The 15,492-nt window shown below is 46.6% G+C and overlaps 1 protein-coding gene across 1 annotated transcript in view; it reads left to right on the top strand.

Annotated features, from left to right (window-relative positions):
* Positions 1-15,492, top strand: part of GABBR2 (gamma-aminobutyric acid (GABA) B receptor, 2) — a 474,372-nt gene that overhangs the window by 153,394 nt on the left and 305,486 nt on the right. Inside the window, exon 2 of the mRNA XM_006863147.1 lies at positions 653-790. Coding sequence (XP_006863209.1) covers positions 653-790 — 138 coding nt within the window. The remainder of the gene's footprint in view (positions 1-652; positions 791-15,492) is intronic.

Below are 15,492 nucleotides of genomic sequence, written 5' to 3'. Positions count from 1 at the left end.
CTTCCATTTCCATGCTGGATGGCGTGGGCTTCTCGATCCATTTTCTTTCCTAAAATGTGAGCTCTTTGGTAGGGACTTTGTCCACCTTTTATGTTTCCTTGGCATCTGATCCTGGGTACAAAGCAGTGCTGGGCAAACAACTGCTGAATGAGTTCTTCCCTTTGGATTTATCATATTTCAACATAGAAATGTTCATGGAATGGGGAGACCCCTGGGCAAAGCATTGGGGGCCTGTTCTCAGTGTGTTTTGAAGGGAAAATAGCTGGCAAATCTGGAAGACCAAAAGGTTGGTGGTTTGAACCCACCCACAGGTACCTCAGAATAAAGGCCTGGCAACCTGCTTTTGAAAGGTCACAGCCTTGAGACCCCCATGGAGCAGTTCTGCTCCACACATATGGGGTGACTGTGAGTTAGAATCGACTCAGTGACAACTGGTTTGGGGGCCTGGGGGTTAGTTTAGAGGGAGGAGAGTGGGATGGGATATCAAGGCTACACTTCATTGAATCCACAGTACAGGCCCACCATGGGAGATGTGAGATGCAGACGGTTTCCCAGGAGGAAAGATGTGTTTGTGTAAATGCACTGTTGGGCTCTTGCCCCTGAGGAAAGCAGTTTCTAATTTGGGCTTCTCTTTCTTTGTGTTGCTCCCCAGTGTGATAATGCAAAAGGCTTGAAAGCCTTCTACGATGCAATAAAATACGGACCGAACCATCTGATGGTGTTTGGAGGCGTCTGTCCATCTGTGACGTCCATTATTGCAGAGTCCCTCCAAGGCTGGAATCTGGTGCAGGTAAGGACCGACCACTTCCTGTTGGGAGAGGGTCTCTGATTGGCAGGAATGGCTCTCTAACATGGTTCTTATATTGACTGCTCAGGCCACGTGGGTTCTCCCCGATGTTTGCACGGTCTCCTGTTCCCCTCACCTCCAGGCTGTCCTCTCTGACCCGACTTTGCTTGGCCACCAGGTTGCTTTCTAAAAGGAAGCTTTGATTCCACCTGGTTTTTAAAGCCCTCAGTGGCCCACACTGACTCCCTAGCCCGACTTTCAGGGTCTTCAATATCTGGCCAACCTCCTGCTCAGTGCCATCTCCTGCCCTTGCTTCTTACTCCACACCATGGCCCCTCCAAGCATCCCACCTCTGCCCAGTGAATCCTGGGCCTTTGGGCCTCAGCACACCTCTCTTGCTGTTCCTGTACCCAGAATAAACCCCCCTTCTCCATTGAAATTCCTTTTGTCTGCTCTGACTGTCTCAGGTCCTTTCTTTGCAGTTAAGCCTTTCCTGGGGCTCCTGGACAATCAGGAAGCTTTGTATGCCCTGGAATGTTCCACCATGAGTGTAAGGTCTGGTGTAGGTGGTCTCACCGGTGTCAGCTGTTACTCAGGTTCAGAGAGAGGAGTGTAAAAAGATGTGGCTGCCGGGCTGAGCGGTGCTGCTTCTTTGCTTCATCCATCCGTGTCACATATTTACTGACAGCCTGGAAAATGTGCCTGGAATTTCTGTAGGCACTGGTGATGGAATGCTGGACAATTCAGACATGGTCCCTGCCCTTTCGGAGCTTCCATTCTAGTGGAGGGAGATAAGCAAGTAAACAATTAAGTAATAATACTAAGAACTAACCCTTGTATAATACTTATGCAGGTTTATGAGGTGCAAATCGTTGATGCACTCAGCTGCTAACTGGAAGGTTGATGCTTTTAAGGCCACTCGGAGACACTTCTGAAGAAAGGCCTGGTGAACTACTTCTGAAAACAAACAAAACATTGAAAATTCTATGGAGGACACACACGGTGTTTCCATGACTTGGAATCAGCTCATTAGCAACTGGCTAGGGATATCTATGGACCAGAGGAGCTCTGGTAGCGTAGTGGTTATGAATTGGGCTGTGAACCTTAAGGTCAGCAGTTCGAAACTACCAGATGTTTCGTGGAAGAAAGATAAGGCTTTCTGTTCCTGTAAAGATTTATAGCCTCAGAAACCCTGTACAGGGTCACTGTGAGTCGGTTCCGACTCCATGGCACATAACCACCACCACCATCTATGGACCAGAGCTGTTCTGAATACTTACATGCATTCACCCATTTAGTACTTATATTTGTTCTGTGCAGTGAGATCTTCTCTGATCCCATTTTATAGATAAAGCAGAAGCACAGAAAGGCTAAGTAACTTCCCTAAGGGCCCACAGCTAATAAGTAATAGAGGAAGATTCAAACTCAGGCCGTCTGGTGTCGGGGACCAGCCTCGACAGGGAAGCTTGGTTCACAAAGTAGGGAGATCTGGCGGCGAAAGAGATAGAGAAAGAATATACACAAAGACGCAACGAGAGAAACAAAGAAACACCCCGAAACCACAGTGGATGCAAAACTGGCAGGCAGACCCTGGATTGCAGGCATCATGGCCCTGCAGGCAGTAATGCATGCAGGTTTCTATCTGCGTCTGTCTTTTATTTCAGGGAGGGATTTTACACAAAGGAAGAAGGGGATTATTAAGACAGGGTACAGAAATGAAATGTGATTAATCGTTCAAAACAGGACACAATGATTTACAAGAACAAAGTCTAAAATAATACATCGCAAATTGTCTAAATAATCTAACATCCTTAATTTTCCAGAAATTCAAGCAAATTGTTATAAATTACTTTTTAGGCTCAAATCCTAAGGCAGCGACTCGAGGTTTCTCAAGGCTAATTAACATACTCATAGCACTTAATCTTGAATGGGTAAAAGTGAAAAAGGATTTAAAACGTCTGAAGAGAGTCAAGCTGTTTCAGCTACCTGGCTTAGGCTTTCAGGAGGAAGAAGGACCTCTAGGTTAATGGATTACACCTGGGGACGATTTGAGGAGGTTGTCACTATTATTCCTTGAACAATATTCCAGAATTCGCCAATCTACTTTGAGTGAATTCCTTGAGCGGATCGTCTCCAGAGCCTCTTTGTGGAACCTCAGCAAACCTGCCTTTGGAACTTTTACGGCCTCGGCTTTAGAAGAGGTTTTTGTTTTAATATTTGTCCATGGGTATCAAGGGCTCATGTATTAAGTTAATATCAAACATAACTGAATAATTTGATAAAGAACAGTTTGGACATGCTTGCCAGGTGGCCAGAGTGTGTTCCTCAGAGAGATTTGTTCCTAGGACCCTACGCACTGCCAACACAGTGGAGCCATTATGAGAGGCACATAAGAAACCATTTTCTCAGAAGCTACAATTACTGGAGTTAGAAGCATAGAATGAATAATAAGACCAAAGAAAATTATACAGAGGTAGCCAACCAGTGAGTTTGCAAAAACCAATGAACCCGGGACGTCAGGAGGTCACTTCCTTTGGCTCTCAGGGTCCCTGGATAGCCATCCTGAGTGGGGCCATCGTGTAGGATTTTCGTCCATGACACAGGGCCTCAACATCTCAGTGCTTTGTGGTCCCCAACAGTCTGGCCCTGTGTGAGGGCTATGACAGGCATTAGTGGGTGGTGGGATAGATAGTAGAATACAGGAAGGCTTCTTTGCGGAGGTGACATTGAGACCTGAAGGATGAGAAGGAGCCGGTGGCGTGAAGACCTTCCATGTGGGTGAATGGACAGCAAATGCCAGCAGCCTGTGATGGGAACAGACCTGGTGTGCTAAGGAACAGAAAAAAAGGTGGTGGGGTTGCAGTATGAAAGATGAGGAGTCGGGATGATAAGAACGAGAATGTAGCGGCAGGCAGGGGCCAGACCATGTGGGCATCTGTTTTCACTCATGTCAGCTGAAGACCTTCTCTAAGTCCAGTCCTGCATGCATGGGGTCCTGGGGAGGGACCACTATGCTCACCACTAATAGGGACGATGAGATCAAGCTATGGCAGAAATATGGGGTCCAGGAAGGCTTCCCAGCAGAGGTGAGGTTGCTGACAGAAGAGGAGAAGGGTATTGGGCAGCTGGAGTCGTGGAGGAGACTGGGCATGCAAGAGCAGGAGGTAGGGAAGCATGTGGGCTTAGGGAGCTGAATGTGGGCAGATGCAACTGGAGATGAGGCCAGGAAAGCAGCTCCGCATGCTACAGTGCAAACTGGTGTAGCTGGGAGCCACCTGCTCAGTGTGTGAGGAACTCTGGGTCAGCACACTGGCTTGAGCGTCCTCCTCCTGGACAGAGCCTCTCTGTCACTGGGCAGGCTGTCTACCTCTCTGAGATTGAGTTCCGAGCATGCGCTCGGGTGGGCGCGCACACGCGTAAGCTCCAGGTAACAATAGTACCCATTTCATACGGTTTCCTGTGGATTAGGAATCCCTGTGGTGCAGATGATTAAGGGCTCTGCTGCTACAGAAAGGTTCTAAGTTTGAGCCCACGCAGGGGCACTTTAGGAAAAAGACCAGATGATTGCCCTCTGAAAAATCTGCCCTTGAAAGCCCTTGGGAGCACAGTTCTACCCTGACACACATGATGTCACCATGAGTCAGACTTGAGCTGATGGCAACAGGCTGGTTTTTGACTAGAACTGGGCCCGGCACATATGTTGTTGTTAGGTGCCATTGAGTTGGTACCGACTCATAGTGACCCTGTGCACAACAGAATGAAACACTGCCCAATCCTGGGCCAACCTTGGCACATATAAGCACTATGGATTCCTTGTGTTGTTCCCTCCTGCCTCCCGTTCCTCCCCTTGTATAGCCCAACTCTTTAGCATTCCTGGTTTCTCCCATGTTCTTGCACCTGAAACACTTCTCCTCCCTGTCTCTAGTTCATCAAGCCCAAACCATCCTTAGACACCAACTGAAATGCTACCTCCTCCAGGAAGCCTTTCCTGATGGCACTATCTCTTCATGATATACTCCTGTTTATTTCTAGCAGAGAATTCACATGGTTGTACCCATGTGGGCTATGGAAACTTGAGGACAGAACCCAGGCTCGAGATTCTTCACAGACTTTATTAAGTATTTGCTGAATGGTCACGGAGAGAGGGAAGAAGGGATCTGTGGATGGATGTTTTGCCCAGACATGGTAGGAGGTGACAAGACAGAACTGAGCTGGGAGATGGACACTGTGTTCGTAACAAATCATCCCAACATGTAGTGGGTTACAACAGCAATAATCATTACTATCTCATGATTTCTCTGAGACAGGGCATGGTGGTAGTGACTTGTATCTGCTCCATGATGTCTGGGGCCCAGCTGGCTGTGGGCTGGAATCGTCTGAAGGTTTGACTGGGGCTGGAGGACATGCTTCCACGGCGGCTCACTCGTGTGACTGGAAAGTTGGTTCTTCTCCATGCAGGCCTCTCTCTATGGCTGCTGAGTGTCCTCGTAGCTTGGCCAGTGGCTTTCCCAAAAGTTGAAGTGATCCCAAACATCAAGCCAGAGGTGATAATGTCATTTAGCCATAGAAGTCATATACCCTCTTCTGTGTCATAGTCTGTTGGCCATGCAAATTAACTGTTTGGTGTGGGAGAGGATTGTACAAGGACACAGCAGGAGGTGGAGGTCACTTGGGGCCACTGTCTTGGAGGCTGTCCACCACAGTGTGACTCATGTCTGTGAGGAAGGCAGAAGCTAAGGTGACCAACAAAGGGAACTCCTGTTCAGCCTTCAAAACCCTGCATAGGTGCTCTCTTCCCTGATGTCTCCCTTTACCTTCTCCCTTCTGAGTGCCCCAATCTCCTTCTGCATCATAAATCTCAATGAGGGTGATCATCAACCCCAAGGGGGTGAAAACTGGTTCTTCACCAAGGCAGGGAGTAGAGCTTACTCTTTGTATGTGTATATACTCATATACACAATTGTATGTAAGCACATAAAATACAGTACATAAACATATATATATCTGTGGTTTAAAATTTCATGGGGAAATACATTAGGGGAAAAGGGCAAAAGAGACTTTTTTTTAAATTAAATTAATGTTTTATTGTGTATTGTGTGATAGTTTACATGGGGGAACATTGGTTTTACATTCATTCTATTATACATCGTTTCATTGCCATAGTTACCATCCCTTCTATGCATCATTACCCAAGCCCGCCTCCCCCCGCCACCGTCCCCCCAGTCCTTAGCACACAGCCCCCTTTCTCTCTCTGGATCTCCAGTCCTCAGCCACTCCATCTCTTCACGTCATCCTCTCTGTCTCCATCTCAGGCCTCACTGCTTCTCTGGGTAGGGTCCCACTCTCCACTCTTCTCCAGTGATGGTCCCAGGGCCCTGTGCTAAAAGACTTCTTAGGAGAGTAACTGAAAAAAAGGTGAGAAACGCTATTCCACATCACATGGATCGTGCATAAAAAAGTCAGATGCTGTAGTCATTTAATAATGCGTCTGAATAGAATTGTGCTCCATAGTAGATATTTCAGAAGGAGATCGATCATCAGGTTTTTCTGGGTGGACTTGAACTGTCAACCTTTTGGTTACAACCCAGTTTGCTAACCATGTGTACCTCTCAGAAACTCCTTGATATTGTACATCATGTTCTATTATTAAATGAATTGCATTTTTTGGGAAACAGTTTGTTCCACTTATATTACATGCAAGATCTACACCTAGCCTTCTCCATTAGACTGAAAGTCTCCTTTGTTCCCAGTGCCCAGCATCCCTCCACCCTCCCAATCCCACCCCCCCCCCCCACCCCCGGCACGGCACAGAGACCCTGCCCTGGGTACTTGCTGCAGGACACTAGGGCCAGATAAAGAGGCTCCCACTGTGTGTGACTGGAACTGGCTGAGAGCTCTGAGGGCCTGAGACATGAGACAGCAGGCTTCTCCCTCCTTGTGGAGCTGGTGGGGGGACCTGCATCCTCTGCGGGAGGGGTAGCCCTGGGTCTGGATTTCTGCCCCTACCCCATTCTCAGGCTAGGGACCAGATCCTGAGGTCCTCCCAGCCCCAACTCTAGGAGGTGGAGCTTGCTTCTATGATGGTGGGGGTGCAGTTGTCTTGTAGTCACTGGAGGGGTTTGACAATTCCCTTAACTTATTCAAAACTGGGCTCTGAGACAGCCTTGCAAATGGGGGAAAGCATGTAATTTGTATAATTGAAAAGGCGCTCTGACTGCCCTTTGGGGGAGCAGTGCTGGCTGGACAGAGAGGGCCTGGAATGCGTAATCAGTTGTTTCTGATTCCTGGTACCACAGAAATAGGAATTCGCACGCCAGAGGGGTGAAGACTCGACTGGGTGCTGGAATTGGTTAAATTTAACTTTTGCCTTTTGTTAGGCTTCTTTTTTCATGGTTGCTGCGTAGAGAGGCTAATATTGTTTAAGTCGTGATGTGAGTCATTTAACTGCTGGGAGCCTCAGATTTTCCTTTGAGCTGTCAGGACCTTCATAGAGTTGGGGTCTAATGGACAGGTAGGAGGGCTTTGACCCTCTCTGGGCTGGTCAGACCTGCAGGCTCAGGTCTGACTGCACCCTGTGGGGGTGGGCGTTCTGGGAGGGGTCGAGACCTGGACCTTAGAGAACCCAGCACATTCAGAACATGCAAGGGGCTGGGGTGGAGGGAGGGAGCCTGGCCTCTAGAGCTGTCCTGAGAGATGTGGCTGGCTCCCTTGCTCTCAGTGGGGAGAACTAGGTGCAATAGCTGAGGTTAGAGAGAAGGAGGGTATCAGCTGTCCACAAGTAAGCCCTTGCTTCTGGAGCTGTCCATGGTCATTCCAGTGTCCACCAGGCCTGCTGCTGGGGAGACATAATACCATTAGCCAGGTCAGTGGGCTTCACACTGGGATGGGTCAACAGTGCAAATCCCTAGGCTCCTTCAAAGCAGGTCTAGGTGAAGAGAGTCATCAAATCCCTAAGACCCCCTAGTCATCCCCTCTCACCTCCCTACCCCATCTCAGCATCACAGATGCAGTGTTCTTGGAGAATCTGTAAGGTCCTGTTCATCTCCCAGAGACCTGGATCTCTGAGAGCTCTGGTCCACAGAGCAGGATTCCATTTACGATGCCTGTGTGGGGATGAGGATGTCCTTGGTATGGTGACACCATGTTCCAGCACTTTGCCATGTCCACCCTGTCTCGGTGGTCACTCCATCCGGTGAGGCTGTCCTCATCCTTCACGGTGCAGCTTGGATGCCCTTCCCCCTGTAAAGTTCTTTCCCAGGGCTCTCTTGTCTGCATATCCCTCCCAACACCGCCTGGCGTTCCCTCAGGGCAGGGCCTTGTCCCATCCCACTCTGTGACCCAGAGTGTGAATGGCTGCCTGTAGTGGTGGTCTCTCCCCTAAGAACTGAGAGTGGGCCAGTTCTGGGAGGGACTCTTGTTAAAGGGAAGTGAAGGGAGACCTGAAATGGCCTTTGACTCAGCCTAGGCCAACATCTTCCATCCCTGGACCTATTGGTTTTAGTTTTTACTTCCTTAATTTAAAATTTTTTATTGTGGTGAAACATTATATGTAACAAAACATTCAACCATTTTTATGTATGCAGCTCAGTGACAGTCACTATATTCCTGTATTGTGCAGCCAGCACCACTGTTGTTAGTTGCCATCGAGGTGGTTCCAACTCACTGCCACCTTGAGTACAACACAGTGAAATGTCGCCCAGTCCCGCTCCATCCTCAGCCGTCGGGTGCTTGAGCCATGGTCACAGCCACTGTATCAGTCCATCCCATTGAGGGTCTTTCTCTTTTTTGCAGTTCCTCCCTGGTGTGACGCTGTGGGTTAATGTGTTATCGACTGCAAAGTCAGTTTGAACTGCAAGGTTGGTGGTTGAAGCTCACCAGTTGCTCCTTGGTAACCCTCTAACGGGCTGCTATGGGTCGGAACCCACTCGACGACATTTAACAAAAACAACAACTACTTTATACCAAGCATGATGTCCTTCTCCAGGGACTGTCCCTCCTGATAACATGTCCAGAGTACACAAGACAAAGCCTAAGAAATATTCTGGTTGTGCCATCACCACCAAATTTGTATCTGTTTCCAAATCTTCCCATCACCCTGAAAAAAACCCCAACTCTATACTGCTTAAGCTATACCCCTCATTTCCCCCTCACACTTGCCCCAGGTAATGACCTTTGATCTCTGTGCATTTGACTATTTTGCATAGTTTATATACGTGTGGACCCAATGCTGTTTTTTAACATTTTCCTCAGTTTCTTTTGACATTTTCCTCAGATACCCTTCTAAGTCCCATCCTTAGTGATCTGAAGGTGACTTGTGTCTGACCCCACCCCACATTTTGGGGTGCACTTCTTCAGATATCCCAAGGATTCTTGGTGGCAAAATGGCTAAGCATTGAGCTTCTAACCAAAATGTCAGTGGTTCGAACCCATCAGCCACTCTACAGGAGAAAGATGTGGCAGTCAGTTTTGTAAAGATTTACAGCCTTGGAAGCCCTTGGAGGCAGCTCTTCTCTGTATTATGGGGTCACCACAGGTTGGTATGAGTCAGAATCAACTAACCAGTAACAGGTGGTTTATTTGGGGGCAGATTTCCCATCTGCCCTCCTGAAAGCGTAGGGGCTGAGAGATGAGCTAGAGAGGATAGGTCTGACAGACACAAGGTGGCTCCAACAGGAGACATAGACAGAGCTCAGTGAGGTGCAAGAGGTACCAGCACGAGGGAGTTTGACCTTCGCAGAGACCATGACTAAACTCCTTCCATCTTAGGAGTGCAATGCTAGCTACCCCAGCTTGCAGACAGAAATAGTCTAGCTGATGAAAATAAAGTCAGATTCCTAAAGGGATAAAGGGCTGCTCGCAGAAAAACGCAAACACTATTTCATCAAGAATTGTCTCCCGCAGAGCCTGTCCTTTAGAAGACAGCCCCATTAGATTACTAAATCATAGGCACATTTCTCAGGGCGCCGCCCCAGTCCGCCCGGCAGAGACCCACCCTGCCTTCTGGCCTACCGTGGCAGCCCCCCTTCCTGGAAAGGAAACATTTCAGTCTGTGGAATGGCTCTGTAATGTTGACGCTGCGTGTGTACAGGTGTTGCAACTGAGTCCCAGTCCATGTGATTTCTAAAAACTCTAAATTGTGTTTGGTTTTTGGCATTTTGAAAAAATCAGAAGTAAAAACCAAAGCACCTCTCAATAGAATGTGGCATTCTTTTGATTGATGCAGTTTGCCTCAGAGGGTCAGAACTTTTGAGATCTACCTTGGGTTACCTAAGTGATGACCTTATTAAAGCTGCTGGTTTCCTGAGAAATCCAAATCCTTATGACTGAGTTGCAGGTTATGGAATTTGAATGGAACGGTAGAGCTGGTAGCATCTTAGCAATCATTGGGCCTAGTCACCCATTGTACAGACTGGGAAACAGGCCAGGAGGAGGTAGGACCATGCCTAAGTTCTTTCTCACAACAACAGCAATGCCTTGGGTCCCTGGACTCACTATCTGGTGATTTGTAATATAGACCTGATGTTACTTTATCATGTTGTTGTTATTAAGTGCTGTGGAGTTGGTTCCAACCCATAGTGATCCTATATAGGGTTTGCAAGGAGCAGCTAGTGGATTTGAACCTCCAAGCTTGTGATTAGCAGTCCATTACTTATCCTAAAGAGCCACACCAGCCTCACTTTATATATACATAAAATGACTGTTGTGAGAATTGCTGGGGACTTTTGTAAGTGAGAGCACTTTATAAATTATCAGTTATGATGATTAGGGCTCCTTTGCTGAAAGCAGACTCTGATTATAGGAGGTTTAAATATCATTTACACTTTGCTTTGATGATAGGCGTTGGCCTGCTGACTGCAAGGTCAGCATTCAAGCCCACCAGTGCTACTCGTCAGGAGAAAAGATGAGGCTGTCTGCTCTTGTAAAGATTTACAGTCTCAGAAACCCTATCAATATATGGTTGATGTGTGTCGGAGTCCACTCGACGACAGTGGGTTTGGTTGGGTTGGGGACTGCATTGATGTCTAAAGCTGTCCACTTAGGGATTGTGTCCCCTGACATTAAAGTGTCAGAAGGCAAATGGGGAGGCGGTGTCTTAGCAAGACATTCAAAGTACATTTGACATCTGTGTCTCAGTCAGGCTCCCCCCCATAGAAACCTCGCCCAGCACACGTGGTGCTGCCACGACCCTGCCGCCAAGCGCTTAGTGGAGCCTGCGGACTTGATTGGAAACCATTAGGAGCGGTCTGATGCTGCTGCCGCTCCTGCTGCTCTCTAAGAAAGAAAATGGAAGCCAATAATGGAGGCTGAGTTGGAGCCATATCTTGGTGCCTGTCTCCAGAGGGTCCATTTAGAACATTAATAATCTATGAGATGCTTCTAACTTCTGGGTTCGTTTAAAAAAAAAAGGAGGAGAAGAAGTGATATTAGGGACTGCACTATAAGGGGTTTGCACTGTGGGTACAGGGTAGGGGGCGGGAGAGCCCCACAGTCCGGAGAACTTGGAGGGGCCTCCCTACCAGTGTCCTTAGATTGAGTGCCGGGTGCAGGCAAGCTGGGTTAGTAGAGCAGGAGGCATGTTATGATGAGGTAAGGAAAAGGTTGGGACTTTTTGTTTGGATACAAATGGGTAGGAGGGAGTACAAGTCCTCAGAGAGTGTTCATGTCAAAGGAGGCTGTGAGTTGGCTTGAGGCAGGACCAGTGGTGGCCTTGACAACAGAGGTGATTGATTGGAGGATTTGGCTCAGAGTCCGTGGGACATGCAGCAGGGTTGTTAGGTATCAGGCAAGCCAAATGCAGGGGCCCGAAGGGATGTCGAGAGGAGCTGTGCTTGAGGAATGAAACACCTGGCAAGAGCCTTCCCCACCCTCTTCATCCACCCCGATCTGAGGCTCCAGCCACGGGAAGTCCTTGGACCACATAGCTACCCCTTTCAGCCTCCAGCCTTGCTCAGGCTGTTCCTTGGGCCTGACAAGACTTGTCTTCTCTTCACCTAGAAATCCAAGTCTGGTCCTTAATAGCTGATCTCGGATATCACTCCTGATTTCTGCTCGTTATCTCCCAGGCATACGCTCCTCTTCCATCCCTCTCTACACTAGAGCCACATGGGCCAGCTCCGTTTTCTCCTCCCCACTGGACTATGTCGCATTCTTCTCTGTGACGTCACTAGGACTGGTGTCACTCGGTGTGGACTACTGTCCCCCCCCCCCCATAGCCTTCCTCCCATATGTTTACTACTGTAGTCATAGAATAATATGTAATCAATATAGTGGTTACATGTATTATTTCTTAGATTATATGAATACTAGCACTAAAACTGAACTTGTTTTAGAAATGTATGTATTGAATCACAGCATTGTTAGTTACAACATTATTAGTAGCCTTTTAAAATTTTTCTTTTTGTTTATCACTTTATTCTGAAAAAGTTTTTGACGTAGGTTCACAAATACTAATTACAATAGTGTAGCTAAAACACCAGAAAACTTAGCAAAATCAGTGACTATAAGAACACAAGCACGCATCATTTCTTGTCTGTGGATTTGGACCTTGTGGTTAATAGGTCCTCAACCCTTTCTGGAAATATATGGGTGTAAATAATTCATTCTAAATAAATAAATCAATGTATGGTATAGCTTATCCTGCTAGAGCACATTGTTGTTGTTAAATGACATCAAGTTGGTTCCTACTCATGGTTGTTCTTAAGTACCGTCGAGTCAGTTCTGATTCATAACAACCCTGTTTAGGGTTTCCGAGGAGCACTGGTGGGTTTGAACTGCTGACTTTGTGATTGGCAGTCTAGTGCTTATCCTATAGTGCCACACCAGGAGTCCAACTCAAAGCAACTCTGTATAGAGTTTCTAAGGAGTGGTTGGTGGGTTTGAACAGCTGACCTTGAGGTTAGCAATCCAGTGCTTATCCTTCATTGCCACACTAGGCCTCCCTGGAGCACATTAGTGGGTTCAAAGAATAAATTAACATGAAACTTTAGCCTTGTAAGTCTATTGGTACATGTAAGCTGGGCATGTGCAGCAGCTCGTGGGTTCAAACCACTGACCTTTTTTGTTTTGTAGCCGAGCGCTTTAACTATTGCATCACCAGGATTCCTTCAGTAGCCAGAACCAAAACCCCAAACCAACCTACTGCTATGTGTCAGTGACAACTCATGGTGAACCTCCAGGACAGGAGAGAACTTCTCCAGAGGGTTTCTGAAGCAGTTAAACCTTCATGGAAGCAGACAGCCTGATATTCTTCTGCAGAGTGGCTGACGGGTTCAAACTACCAACCTACCAGTTGGCAACCCAACACTTAATCTGCTGCACCAGCTCTGAGGTCTGGAATGCAGAGGCTCTGGGCAATTGTCCTTCCTGGTTTCTTACTGATTGAGTGGACGTGGCAAACAGCAACCCCTCAGAGGCTCAGTGATCTAAATGGAGCTGTTGAGAGTTATCAGATGGGACAGGGAAAGTGGAGCAGGTGGAAGTACTTTTTGCAGGATGTAAGAGCCCCTGCCGATGTGCGGCGGTAACATTATCATGCCTGAGACATTTGTGATTGGAGAACCAGCCAGGTCCTGAACAAGGAATCCCTTGAAGATTTATAGGTCTCCATTTGTCTCCAGATTCAAAGCTGTGTGGATGAAATGAACTGTCCCAGACCATGAAGGTGATTCCGAACAGTAAAATGAAGATGGAGAAGCTGTGGGAGAGGTGGAATGAGCCTGAGGCACTGCAGAAATTTGCATGTGCTATTTTTCTGGTTTAGGGCTCACTGAAGCTGAGGCAAGCTAAAGAAGGGTAGGGAGCTCTCCAGTTTTTGGCGGTCCCCAATTATTTCTGCCAAAGACCCAACCCGTCTCTTTACTGTCGATCTGGTAAAAGATTCAATCCAAGGTTCTGACCCCCATTTTTAATTTAAGACCATGGCATCTAAAGTAATGTCAATTCCCAGCATATAAGTCCAATGGCTGCGTTGCTTATGCCTCTCACCAGCAGCTACCTCAACCCTTTCTGGAAATATGTGGGTGTAAATAATTCATTCTAAATAAATAAATCAATGTATGGTATAGCTGATGCTGCTAGTGAGCAGTGCATCTGTAGATGTTTCCAGTGGAGTCTGAGAAGAACTGGAGAAGGGGATTAGGAAACTGACTTCCTCCAGGCAGAACCAACAGATGTAAAATGGGGATGATAGTACCAACCTCATAGGGTTTTTGTGAGGGATAGAAATAATCAATGTGAGACATGCTGCTAGACTCCCAGTGTGCCTTCAATATCATTCTTAAACTGTCCTCATTTCTCTAAGACATGAGTAAGGGTTACTAACTTCTTAAGGAAAATAGTGTGACTTGGACTTCCTTCAGAGCAGTGGTTCTTAAACTTTGGTGAATTTAAAGAAATGGTACCTTGAAGAACAGACTCATTCCAGGTGAACCTGGAACATCTTGTGCTAGAAACTAAGATAGTGTTCAAAAACTAATGGGATGGAACATGTGAGCATCAGTTTCCACAACTCTGAGACCAGAATAACTAGTTGGTGCCCACCTATCACTACCAACTGCTGTGAAAGCGATCACACTACAAGGTCCTGGATAGAGTGGGAGAAACTGTGGAACAATACTCAAAATTATAACAAAGAGCAGGCTTATTGGTCAGAGAGACACTGGAGGTATGCAAGACTGTGGCCCTTGGTCACTCTCAGGTCTAGAACTGAACTCATGGCTCAATTTTCAGACAAGAGAGATCTATCTACAGGAGAACAACAACACTAGTGAGGTGTGCACATCATGGCTTGGTCAACCACTCAAGATCAAAAGGGAAGCATGCACCTCAGGACAAAATTCAGAAGGTTTGGGAAAGAAGGTGGAACGGAAACAAGAATCACATGGAGGAAGTGGGATAAGTGATGTTACTTGGAGGAGACTGCAGTCATTGAAATGAAGTCTATGATTTGTTGAATGTTAAACTGATGATCTGCTCTGTAAACCTTCACTAATTTCTCAATAAATAATTTTTAAAAAATGATAATGGGGATTTGTCAGAAAACCACAGTAACTAGCTTGAAGATTCCAACTGGATATATTTGGGACAACTTACAGGTAAAAAAGTGTAATGGCTGTAATTGGTTAAAACACATTGAATACCACTACCAACTGCTCTGAAAGGAATTACATTCGAGGGTCTCAGACAGAATGGGAGAAAATGTGGATCAAAACCAAAAAATATTTTTTAAAAAAAGAGTGGATTTACTGGTCAGAAAGACTGAAGGAATCCAAGATTATGGCCCTTGATGACCCTTCAGGTCCGGAAAGGAACTCACCCTCGTGGCCCAATTTTCAGACAAGCAGTAGATAGGTTTCTAGTGGGGCCAACAACACTAGTAAGATCTGCTCACCGTAGAATGGCCAATCATTCCAAATCAAAAGGGCAACGTTTTCCTAAGGACAAAGTTGAGAAGGGCTGGAAAGGTGCATGGAATGGAGAGAAGAACCATGGGAGGAAACAGGATAACTGTTGTTGCATGGAAGGGATTGTAACCATTGAGATGAAACAAAGTGGTTTTTTTTTTTTTTTTTATGTAAACTCATGATCTTGTCTGTAAACTTTCACTCAATTCACAATAAGAAGTTTATTTAAGAAAAAGAAAAATAAATTTAAATATTTTTAAAAATCACATTGAGTGTATATTTTTTAAAAACAGCTTGGGAACT

The sequence above is a fragment of the Chrysochloris asiatica genome, unplaced genomic scaffold (genome assembly GCF_000296735.1).
Source record: "Chrysochloris asiatica unplaced genomic scaffold, ChrAsi1.0 scaffold00053, whole genome shotgun sequence".
Taxonomy (NCBI): Eukaryota; Metazoa; Chordata; class Mammalia; order Afrosoricida; family Chrysochloridae; genus Chrysochloris; species Chrysochloris asiatica.
The sequence above is the reverse complement of the archived record's forward strand: the minus strand, read 5'-3'. Positions and strand labels throughout refer to the sequence as shown.